The sequence below is a fragment of the Dreissena polymorpha genome, chromosome 10, assembly GCF_020536995.1.
Source record: "Dreissena polymorpha isolate Duluth1 chromosome 10, UMN_Dpol_1.0, whole genome shotgun sequence".
In the NCBI taxonomy this organism is placed as follows: domain Eukaryota; kingdom Metazoa; phylum Mollusca; class Bivalvia; order Myida; family Dreissenidae; genus Dreissena; species Dreissena polymorpha.
In genome coordinates, this window is record NC_068364.1 from 69,613,758 (window position 1) to 69,625,913 (window position 12,156).

The 12,156-nt window shown below is 35.5% G+C and overlaps 1 protein-coding gene across 1 annotated transcript in view; it reads right to left on the reverse strand.

Moving 5' to 3' along the window:
- Positions 1 to 5,185: 5,185 nt before the first annotated feature.
- LOC127847441 (2',5'-phosphodiesterase 12-like) overlaps positions 5,186 to 12,156 on the reverse strand; it is a 38,942-nt gene continuing 31,971 nt past the window's right edge. The window contains exon 7 of the mRNA XM_052379350.1: positions 5,186 to 5,687. Coding sequence (XP_052235310.1) covers positions 5,410 to 5,687 — 278 coding nt within the window. The 3' untranslated portion in view covers positions 5,186 to 5,409. The remainder of the gene's footprint in view (positions 5,688 to 12,156) is intronic.

Below are 12,156 nucleotides of genomic sequence, written 5' to 3' on the forward strand. Positions count from 1 at the left end.
TTTGATCTGTGTTTATTAGTTTTTGAAGAAAAGGTTTTATTCTATTAGCTACAGCTTTACTTGCAATTTTATAGTCAACATTTAACAAAGAGATTGGTCGCCAGTTATCAATAGATAGAATATCTTTATCTTTTTTAGGCAACAATGAAATAAGACCTTGTGTTTGAAGTTCGGTTAGAGTTCCTGTTTCAAAAGAATAATTTATTGAACTGATTAAGTATTGCTTTATGTCGGTCCAAAAAAGTTTATAAAATTCTGTTGTTATTCCATCTGAGCCTGGGCTTTTGTTATTTTTCATGTCTTTCAATGCTTGAGAGCATTCGTATTCTGATAAATGGTCGGGGTATTTTTCTCTATCATCGTTTGATAATTTTACAATATCTTGAAGAAATATGTCACTGTGTTCTTGGTCCAAATTTATGTCTTTTTTATAGAGTGAAGCGAAATATTGTTTAACATTTTCCAAAATTTTTGAGTGATCGTTTTCTATTTCATTATTAATTTTAAGCTGTTTAAGTACTTTTTGTTCAGATCTTTTTGATTCTAAGTTTGAGAAATATTTGGTATTTTTTTCGGCTCCCTCAATCCACTCTGCTTTTGACCTTATTAGAATCCCTTTGATTTTCTCCTCATTTATCGCATTAAAATTATTCTTTTCTGTTTGATAAGTTTGTAGTAATGTTTCGTCATTAGGGTTATTTTTTAATTGTTCTTCAATATTATGTAATTTTGCCTCTATTTCTGTTTCTCTTTTTATATTTATTTTCTTTTTGTATGATGAGTATTTTATGCTATCATCCCTGATTCTTCCCTTTATTAATTCCCATAAAATATTAGGGGTCGTTTCTTTGTTAAAATCAACTACCTCTTTTATGGAATTTTTAATCAAAGTTTTATAATCTATGTCAAAAAGAAGTGAATTATTCAGTTTAAAATAACCTGGACCCCTTGTTAGGGTATCAAAAAGAATGCTGAGCATGACAATTGAGTGATCCGATTTGAAGCCATGGTTAATAGTACAGTTTTTTGCATTGCTTATCAGTGAAGCTGCTAACAGAAAATAATCGAGTCTACAAAATATTGGCGGGTATGAGTTGGAATGCCATGTATATTCCTTTGCCTCTGGGTTAAAATTTCTGTAAATATCTACTAAATCGTGTAATTCTTTGATGTCATTGATTTTATCAGAACATTTTTTATTGGTATCATTTCTACCATTCAACTTGTCTTTTATAAAATTTTGCACGGCATTGAAGTCACCACCAACTATCGGTGAAAATTCATCTAAGTCAGCAATAGTATTTTCAAGTGTGTTGAAAAACGTTATGTCGTCATTATTTGGCGCGTAAATGTTAATAATAGCTATTTTGTTATTGTGGACTAATAGTTTTAAAACCTGAAGTCTTCCAACTATTATTTCAGTATGTTCAATAATATGTATTGCACTTTTTTTGTTAATCATAATTCCTACTCCTAAACTATTGGTACTTTGGCCACTTAAAAACGTATCCCCTGACCAATCTTTGGCCCAGGTCGAATTGTCTAGTTTGTTATCATAATGAATTTCTTGCAGCAGTGCTATGTCAACGGCTTTTGATTTTATATAAGTTATAACTTGTTCACGTTTTTTTTTGCAACTAAGACCCTTAACATTAAAGGTGCATATATTTAGACTTGTCATGTTTTCCTGTTAAATGATTTGACTCTGTTTTCAATATATTTATAATTATTGCAGCGGTACACTATCCCAATTTTGAAATTTAAATATGCTTTCTTCAAAAGTATAAATGAAACAATATGAAGGCCAGTCTGCATTTTTGAAACAAATAAAATAGTTAGGTGTTGCATTTTGTATGTAGAAAAAAAAAATAAGTGTCAAGGTTATTTGAGATATTATCACACAAGCGGTTAAGCGTAAAACTATTGCATCTATATTTATGTGTTAGCGTAGTTTTAAAGGATCGGTGCGTATAAAACGGAAGTACGCGTGAATCTTGATAAATTGTCCTTATTACAAATATAAAGTGTTTCTACTTAACGTAGTATTCAGTGTTTCAGACCTTAAAGGGTAGAGTATACATAACATTGATGCATGACACTGACATCGGTTTAATCAAGCATAATCAAATGGATATGTTTAGAATGATACAATGTTATCCCCGGGGTACTCTTTGCGGGCCCGGGGACATAAGTTGTAATAGTAAAAATTGCATGTAATTGAAATTTGTATTCAGTATCGCAACTACGCATTCGCACTATTGATAATGGGACTTGCCTGTAGAAGTAAGCCATTTCTGCAGGCGTGAGCTAAGTTCCAACTGTTAACTAGATATACATCTGTTTTAGAATATTGAATCTTCGTTTCTTCAAAGCATGTATATATTATTTTGCGCCTTTAAGTTGTTTGTTTTCATACTTAATATTTAGTATATGTTCTGCTCCACAATTCCGTATTATTTGCATTATGTAATTGTTGGTTTAAACCCTTACGTTTTTATACGCCCGTTTTTCAAAACGGGACGTATTATAAGATCACCCTTGGCGGGCGGGCGGGCGTGCGGTTGGGCGGGCGGGCGGACGACGGCGGGCGGCGGCGTCCACAGCAGTGTCCGCTCTGTAATTCAAATACATGTAGTTTTCATCCGATCTTCACCAAACTTGGTCAGAAATTTATCTAGACAATATGTAGGTCAAGTTCGAATATGGGTCATGTCGGGTCAAAAACTAGACCACGAGGTCTTTTAGTGCATTTCAAGGATTTAGCATGGTGTCCGCTCTCGAATTGAAGTAGTTTTCATCCGATCTTCACCAAACTTGGTCAGAAGTTGTATCTAGACAACATCTAGGTCAAGTTCAAATATGGTCATGCCGGGTCAAAAACTAGGTCACGATGTCACTCAGTGCATTCAAGGATTTAGCATGGTTTCCGCTCTCTAATTGAAGTAGTTTTCATTCGATCTTCACCAAACTTGGTCAGAAGTTGTATCTACATGTAGACAATAAATAAGTCAAGTTCGAATATGGGTCATGCCGGGTCAAAAACTAGGTCACGGGGTCACTTAGTGCATTTCAAACATTTAGCATGGTGTCCGCTCTCTAATTTTTAGTTTTTATCCGATCTTCACCAAACTTGGTCAGAACTTTGCAAAAACTTCAAACGGGCGTATCTTGTGACAGTTTGGCACTCTTGTTTGGAATATCTCTAAGGAATAACGAATGTCATAAAAGATGTCTTTTACATACGTACATAAAAATGTCAGAGATAGACAACAGTTCAGCTTTTTTAAATTGTTAAAATCAACATTACTTGCCTAATTTTTTTTTATAGTTTACCTATTTTTGATGCATATGAACACGTTAAGTAATCAAAAGGTCATATGCAATTTGTTTGTTAGAAGTTTTGATTTCATTAAACATAATGCATTTGTGGCCAGATATGTCCACCATACACACTTTCATGCATAAATTCACTGAAAATGAAATTAAGAGACTTATTATTCCAAGTGAAAAAAAACAACACTAGCATGCTGCATTTCTTATGGCATTATATTTACCAAAAGATATTATTTAATTCATGTTCATAGACGGGGCAAAAAGGCGCTATAACTTTGATATATTTGGTGTAAGCCGTGGGTCGAATTGTGTATTGCTATGGCATCGTAATTACTTACAATACAAACACGTTGGGAATTTCATTTTTCAGCGATTAAATGTTTATTCTTTTCTGAGTTACTACCCTAACAACTGTTTATACTGATATCACATATCAACAATTTCGTAGGTTTTTAATATGTTTTTCATCTAGAAACATAACTTATGTTTTCGTTTAATTCTTTGGCAGAGTGATAAGTAATTGCTTGTTTAATTGCATTATTTAATTTCCGACTTCCTGAAGAACCGAAATAAGACCGACCCGGCGTACATTGAAAATATTCATTAACGTAATTCAGTAATTCAATTTACTTTTTACTTGATGAATTCCTATAAAGATCATTCCTCAAAATAATTCCTAAACTTATTTTAAACGCTATTCGTTTGATAATGTTATGAATTGAAAAACAGCCAATCAAACCATTAAAACTGTGTCAATCACTTCCAATGAGCTGATGTATATTAATACTTTGAACCTACCCGTCGGTCGGTGGAATGGTGGGAGAGTCTGATGGTCGGTCGGTCTGTATGCCATGTGGTTGCAGTACAATATCTAAAGAACGCTTTGGCATACGTTCATGTAGATTAGTATGATGGGTACTTATGAGCACAGAAAGACGCCTAATGATTTTAGGTCAATATGTAAAAAAATGTTATAGGGACTTGTAACATTAGTTTAAGATCATTTTGTCGTCCGAAGAATATCTACACGATACTTCTACTTATGATCATTCAAATTGGCATGCTAGTTACTTGTGAGATGCCTCTAGAATTTCAGGTTTGCATGTCAAAGGTGAAGGTAACTTCATAACGCATATAAGAAGAACAATGTTACTGAGCAATATCACCGATCAATTTAATCATCGCGCCGTTTAAAAAAAGAGATACATCGATGTATGGAGTACAAAACACGTGTGGTTTGCACGCGAATATTATAACAATAGTAATTTGCACGCGAATATTATAACAATAGTAAACACCTCGTATTAAATCGCGCCTAAATGAGATACATGTAATTGTTAAAACGTTTTGCTTATTTTTTTGTCAGTCAACATTACGAAATAACCGCGCGGACGTGACTTCAGAACGACAGAGCTACCCATGGCCGAAAGCTGCGTGTGTTTTTGTTTATTACAGTTTCCGCATGCATACGTAATAAAAATTATTTTGATAACAGCTATCCATTGACTCATGACACTCTAAATTTCTCGACATATACGGGATGTTTAAAATTTAATATTAAAAGTTGGGATTTACATGTTTGATTTTTACAAAATGCTCATAATCATACTTCAGATGAACGATAAACATAGTGCATCTTAGTCTAAATTTTGCGGACAGAGCAAAGCGTAGAAAAATGTCATACACAAAGTCGATTTTTGCTTGGGAAATATACAGGTAAAGGTAGGTAGGACAAGAGATGTGAGTTAAACATTAATGCCTCTCCACACACGTGCACACACAAACATGACTTTTAAATATTTTTTTCCACGCAGCTCTTAATCAGCCAGAAAATAATAAAATGTAAACTGGCTGGAACAGAAAGGTTTTATTATAACGGTATTTCACATATAATGATGGAATAACCGTCGTATATGTTATGAAACAACTTTTTTCAATTTTGTCAATTTACCCAAACGTGAAAAGGCACATAAATCAAATTGAAACCATTGCTGTCAACATAAGATTGCATGATATTTTTTTTTACCAAAAACACTTTGAATTACACAATTTGTTTGCTAAAACACAAAAAAGCAGCTATAAATGTGAGACACTTTTCCACTTGAGGTCACAGATCTGTGCTATGTGGTCCGACGGGAACACGATACTGGGAATGGCCGTGTGGAACTCCACGTCTCTGTGATCAGGAGGTGGGACCACTTGGGCGACCTCGAAGGCCCCATTGTCGTAGTACACGTAGTCCAGGTGGCCATGGAAACCATTCGTGAAGTTTGTGTACGCAGGCAGGCCGCAGCCGCTGGCGAAGCTGAAGTTATGGGTGAAGTTCATACCCTGGGCAAACTGGTCTTCGCCACCTTGAACGACACAAAAGATGTGAAACCCGGGGGTCACAAGTGTTATACCCACTGTGGAAGCGTTCTTTAGATTACCCTCAAAGAGACCTAGTACTGGTTCTACCCAGGAAAATGACTTGAGAGCCTTTTAATAAGTCGCGGTCTTTCGTTGCAGTCGAGCTTAAACTTTCAATGACAGAATGCAATAAGAGAATACACTGTGTATGATAATTTTGCAATGACAGAATGCAATAAGAGAATACACTGTGTATGATAAACTTGCAATGACAGAATGAAATAAGAGAACACACTGTGTATGATAAACTTGCAATGACAGAACGCAATAAGAGAACACACTGTGTATGATAAACTTGCAATGACAGAATGCAATAAGAGAACACACTGTGTATGATAAACTTGCAATGACAGAATGCAATAAGAGAACACACTGTGTATGATAAACTTGCAATGACAGAATGCAATAAGAGAATACAGTGTGTGTGATAGGCTTACAATGAAAGAATACACCGTGTATGATAAACCTGCTATGACAGAATATGCTGTGCAGGATAAACCTTGAATAACAGAATATGCTGTCTTTGCAATATTTGATCTTTGACCTTTAACCTTGAAGGATGACCTTGACCTTTAACCACTCAAAATGTGCAGCTCCTGAGATACACATGCATGCCAAATATCAAGTTGCTATCTTCAATATTGCAAAAGTTATGACCAATGTTAAAGTTTGACGCAAACCAACAAACAAACCAACAGACAGGGAACAAGAGCACCGCATTGCGGGTAAAGACCGCTCATCTATTTTCTTTTTAAAGGTGAAGAGACTCTCAATTTCAATCACAAAGGAGGGAGGGATGGAGTGAAGAGGGGTGTATAGTGTGGGGTGTGGACATTTATTACATTATCTTCCAAAAATGCGAAAAAAAAAATGCAAACAAATGCAAAAAAAAAATCGGGGGTGGGGGGGGGGGGGATTCTTGGGTGCGATGGTTGGAAGGTATTTCAAAAATAAAATAATAACAAGAGCACCGCCTTGCGGGTGCAGACCGCTCATCTATTTTCTTTTTAAAGGTGAAGGGACTCTCATTTTCAATCACAAAGGAGGGAGGGGTGGAGTGAAGAGCGGTGCATTGTGTGGGGGTGTGGACATTAATCACATTTTCTTCCAAAAATGCGAAAAAAAGGAAAAAAAAATCGGGGGGGGGGGGGATTCTTGGGTGCGATGGTTGGACGGTATTTCAAACATAAAATAATAAAAATAAATATTTGTTTTTTAACCGTTTCATAAAAAAATGGGGGGGGGGGTGAGGTGGGGGGTATAGTGTGAGGGTGTGGTGGTAATTTGTGAGATGATCTTAAAAAAAAAAAAAAAAATACGGGGGGGGGGGATTCGGGTGGGGGGAGGGGGGGTGGGGTGGGGGGGATTCTTGGGTGCGATGGTTGGACGGTATTTCAAACATAAAATAATCAAAATAAATAGTTTTGTTTTTTAACCGTTTAAAAAAAAAATTGGGGAGGGGGTGGGGTGGGGGGGGGGTATAGTGTGAGGGTGTGGTGGTCATTTGTGAGATGATCTTAAAAAAAAAAAAAAAAAAAAAAAAAAAATAGGGGGGGGGGGGGGTTGGGGGGGAGGGCACGGGCGATGGTTTGGGTGGAGTCTATTGTGGTATGTCAGGTAAGAGTAGTTTTGTCAAAGTATCAATCAAATCTAATCATAAATAAAGAAGTTATGGCAATTTTAGAGAAATTTAATAATTTGACCTTGAGAGTCAAGGTCATTCAAAGGTCAAGGTAAAATTCAACTTGCCAGGTACAGTAACCTCATGATAGCATGAAAGTATTTGAAGTTTGAAAGCAATAGCCTTGATACTTAAGAAGTAAAGTGGATCGAAACACAAAATTTAACCATATATTCAAAGTTACTAAGTCAAAAAAGGGCCATAATTCCGTAAAAATGACATCCAGAGTTATGCAACTTGTCCTTTTACTGTACCCTTATGATAGTTTGCGAGTGTTCCAAGTATGATAGCAATATCTATGATACTTTAGGGGTAAAGTGGACCAAAACACAAAACTTAACCAAACTTTCAATTTTCTAAGTATAAAGGGCCCATAATTCCGTCCAAATGCCAGTCAGAGTTACATAACTTTGCCTGCACAGTCCCCTTACGGTAGTTAGTAAATGTTGCAAGTATGAAAGCAATAGCTTTGATACTTAAGGAATAAAATGGACCTTAACACAAAACTTAACCAAAATTTTCAATTTTCTAAGTATAAAAAGGGCACATAATTCTGTCAAAATGCACGCCAGAGTTATCTAACTTTGCTAGCCCAGTCCCCTCATGATAGTAAGTAAGTGTACCAAGTTTGAATGCAATAGCATTGATACTTTCTAAAAAAAGTGGACCTAAACGCAAAACTTAACCAAAATTTTCAATTTTCTAAGTATAAAAAGGGCACATAATTCAGTCAAAATGCACGCCAGAGTTATCTAACTTTGCCTGCCCAGTCCCCTCATGATAGTAAGTAAGTGTACCAAGTTTGAATGCAATAGCATTGATACTTTCTGAGAAAAGTGGACCTAAACGCAAAACTTAACCGGACGCCGACGCCGACGCAGACGCCGACGCCAAGGTGATGACAATAGCTCATAATTTTTTTTCAAAAAATAGATGAGCTAAAAATAAATATTTGTGTTTTTAACCGTTTAAAAAAAAATGGGGGGTGGGGGGGGGGGTAAAGTGGGAGGGTTTGGTGGTCATTTGTGAGATGATCTTAAAAAAAAATAGGGGGGGAGGATTCGGGGGGGGGGCACGGGGGATGGTTTGGGTGGAGTCTATTGTGGTATGTCAGGTAAGAGTAGTTTTGTCAAAGTATCAATCAAATCTAATCATAAATAAAGAAGTTGTGGCAATTTTAGCAAAATTTAATAATTTGACCTTGAGAGTCAAGGTCATTCAAAGGTCAAGGTAAAAATCAACTTGCCAGGTACAGTAACCTCATGATAGCATGAAAGTATTTGAAGTTTGAAAGCAAAAGCCTTGATACTTTAGAAGTAAAGTGGATCGAAACACAAAATTAAACCATATATTCAAAGTTACTAAGTCAAAAAAGGGCCATAATTCCATAAAAATGACAACCAGAGTTATGCAACTTGTCCTTTTACGTTTATAAAACAGACTGGCGGACAGTTAAAAAACTATATGCCACCCTTCGCGGGCATAATAAACAAGAGATGTGTTTGTCAGAAACACAATGCCCCCTTTTGCGTCGCTTTGAAGCCATATATTTGACCTTTGACCTTGAAGGATGACCTTGAGCTTTCACCACTCAAAATGTGCAGCTCCATGAGATACACATGCATGCCAAATATCAAGTTGCTATCTTCAATATTGCAAAAGTTATGACCAATATTAAAGTTTTCGGACGCATGGACGGACTGATGGACAGTTAAAAAACTATATGCCACCCTTCGCAATTACAAAATACACTATTTATAATAAACCTGCAATAACAAAATACACTGTGTATGATAAGCCTGCAACAATGGAATCAAGCTATAAATTAAAAACCTGTACTGACAGAAAACTTTAATGCCCTGGCATTGTCATATTCTTCATATATTTTTATAAAGTAAACAAGTTACTCTATGCTGTTTATTTTGTGTCAAGTTGATGCTCCTGAATTTGCAGGACAGGCCATTTTGTGCCGAAAATAACCTGCCTCTCCAAACCCTTCCTTACACTTTCTTGAATATTTGTATAGTCTTGTTATCTCGACATCGCATATCTCAATTTTCTTGACATGTAAGCTCAATGTCCCAACTTTTTTCCTTGTTATCCATATTTATAAACAAAGCACATCTTGATTTTCGTTATCTTGAATAATTCGATATCTCGACATAAAAATTTGTCCCGAGTCCCGATTTTACATGTATTTACTGTGGTTTATCTCGAAGTGCAAATCACTGTCCCAGTGTCGGCAAAGGTGAGAATTTTTTTCTTTGATACTTCACTGTCCCGCTTCACCGGCTGCTCCCAATACTGAACGGTAGATAATTGATCCGTTAATTGCATCTACGACCACACGTGTCTAATGTCGTTAGCCATTAACACTTGAGTAAGGCCTGTCACTTTAACTGCAATTAACTGCAATTAATACACAGCCTGCCGATGGCCGAAGACTAATTGTTTTTAAATCATTTATTCGATTCTTCAAGAATATTAACAAATTAAAGTTGAATTCATTACATACCACTAAAATGTTTAGTCGAATTCTCAAATTGGCATAAATAAATTTGTAATCCGAAACATGCTTCTGAATTTTAATGTTTAATAACGCGACATATACAAATTCTAGCTTCAAAGAAACAGTGCTTTGTGTATTTCTGCTGTTTCTTCGTCTTAGTCAAAAGCGCGAAAACTATGCAGACATGTACAACGTCACATGAAAAGTGTTGGTGTATTTATTGAACAGCAAGTCAGGCGACATACGCGTGTTCATTTGGAAAACCCAGTCACGATTGGACATTATTTCATCACATCTTTAAATAGTCACATATACCAAAATTCATTTTCTACTTAAGAAAAAAGGCGAATGTTTTAAATAATATTTATGAAACTCTTGAGTTTACAATTAAACAAGAGCTGTCTCTATCGGAAGACAAATGCCCCCGAAAAAAACGCTTTTTTCGAAACCTAAACGCAGATTTCGAAACCTAAACGCGGACCCTAAGTTCAAGTTCAAGGTCGAAGGGGTCAAAATTTGTGTGCGTATGGAAAGGCCTTGTTAATATACACATGCATACCAAATATGAAGGTAATATCTGAAAAGACATTGAAGTTATGAACATTTTTCGCAACTTAAACAAAAAAGTGTGACGGAAAGACAGACGAGCAGACAGACAGACAGACAGTGCGATTGCTATATGCCCTCCTTTGGGGGCATAAAAATAGATTTACAAAATATATATTTAATTGTGAATGTTAATTTAATGTAAACTTTTTAACATCTACGATCTTTATTATGTGTAAATTTGCTATCTCATTTCAATTTCTTTAACAAAACTACACACAAATAACTTAAATATTTTATAGAAGACAAGAAGACCTAGATGGCCCTTCATTACACACCTAAGTTATGTTTTAAATGTGGATTGAGAGAACGAAAATTATATTGGTTATTCTGCTTTCTACAGTCTGTCTAAAGTTATTGACCGTGTGACCCTTCGGTGTGGCTAGTAATAATTACACCTCTGAGAATTGTGGTTTCACAAAAAAAGTAATTATATAGTAAGTTATTATGTTATAAATATTGAGTATAAATAGACCCTGGGCTTGTCCAGTTTTGACCCCAGAGTATGCATGTTTTTAACAAATTTTGTAGAGGTCATGACTATCTTATGTCCCATATTAAATTTAAAAGCTCTAGAAAATCTAAAGATAAACATTCTTACAAAGTTTACGCAATACTAAGTTGTAAATGTGAAGTCAATAGTGGTAATGAGGTTTTCATAAGATTTAACCTTGTGTCCTAGTTTTGGAACGCACATGACCCAGGTTCAAACTGGGCCTAGATATCTTCCTGATAAACGTTCCAAAGTTTATATACACTCTTCAAGTAAATGTACTGAAGCTGATAGTTACCTATATAACATGCATGAATGTAATACAATATATTGAAAATAAAATTTTGAGGAAAAAAAAACATTAAAAATAAGCATTCATCATTTTCATTAAGATTACACAAATACCCTTTGGCCTCTAGAGTGGTTATAAGCCTTAAGTTTGCACATACCGGCTCGCCATGTGAAGACAGACGCCAGACATATGGTGGTCACAATATCTCACTTCGTGCTCAGGCGAGTTAAAAACTGTTGAGAGGTTATTTATTTACTTTTACAAGTTGACAGGTTAGAGTTTTTTAATCTGATAAAACATTTTAAAATTATTCAATATATATATTTCAATCAACTTCTAGTATTGGGCTCATTTTTATAAACCTTACTATCAAAGGTACTTTTCTCTATCTTTTGCAAAATATTGCATATAAATTTAATGTAGGCCTTATTTCTCAATTCATACTGACTGCAAAATATTACATGAGGATGAGTATTCAATTTGGTTGGGAAAGAGTGGGTAAAACTCAATGTTGTGCTTTAACTTCAAGATAAGAAACTGGTTTAACTCTGTAGTTAACACTTTAAACCTAAAAACACAAGTAATTAGTTGCTCGCAAGCGAACAACTAAAAATCAGGGTTCAAACATTTGCCAGTTGTAACAGAACAGTTGGTAAAAATGCTAAGGAGCAGTCTACAATCAATAAAGCACTACCAATATCCAATCTCCACGCAGAGTTGTCGTTCCTTGCCCTCACATATAATTTGATTCAGCTATGCTGGTTCCCCGTCAAATCTCTGCACAGAGGTTGACCAATATCAATAGCCTGCATGTTAACTGTCAATATCATATT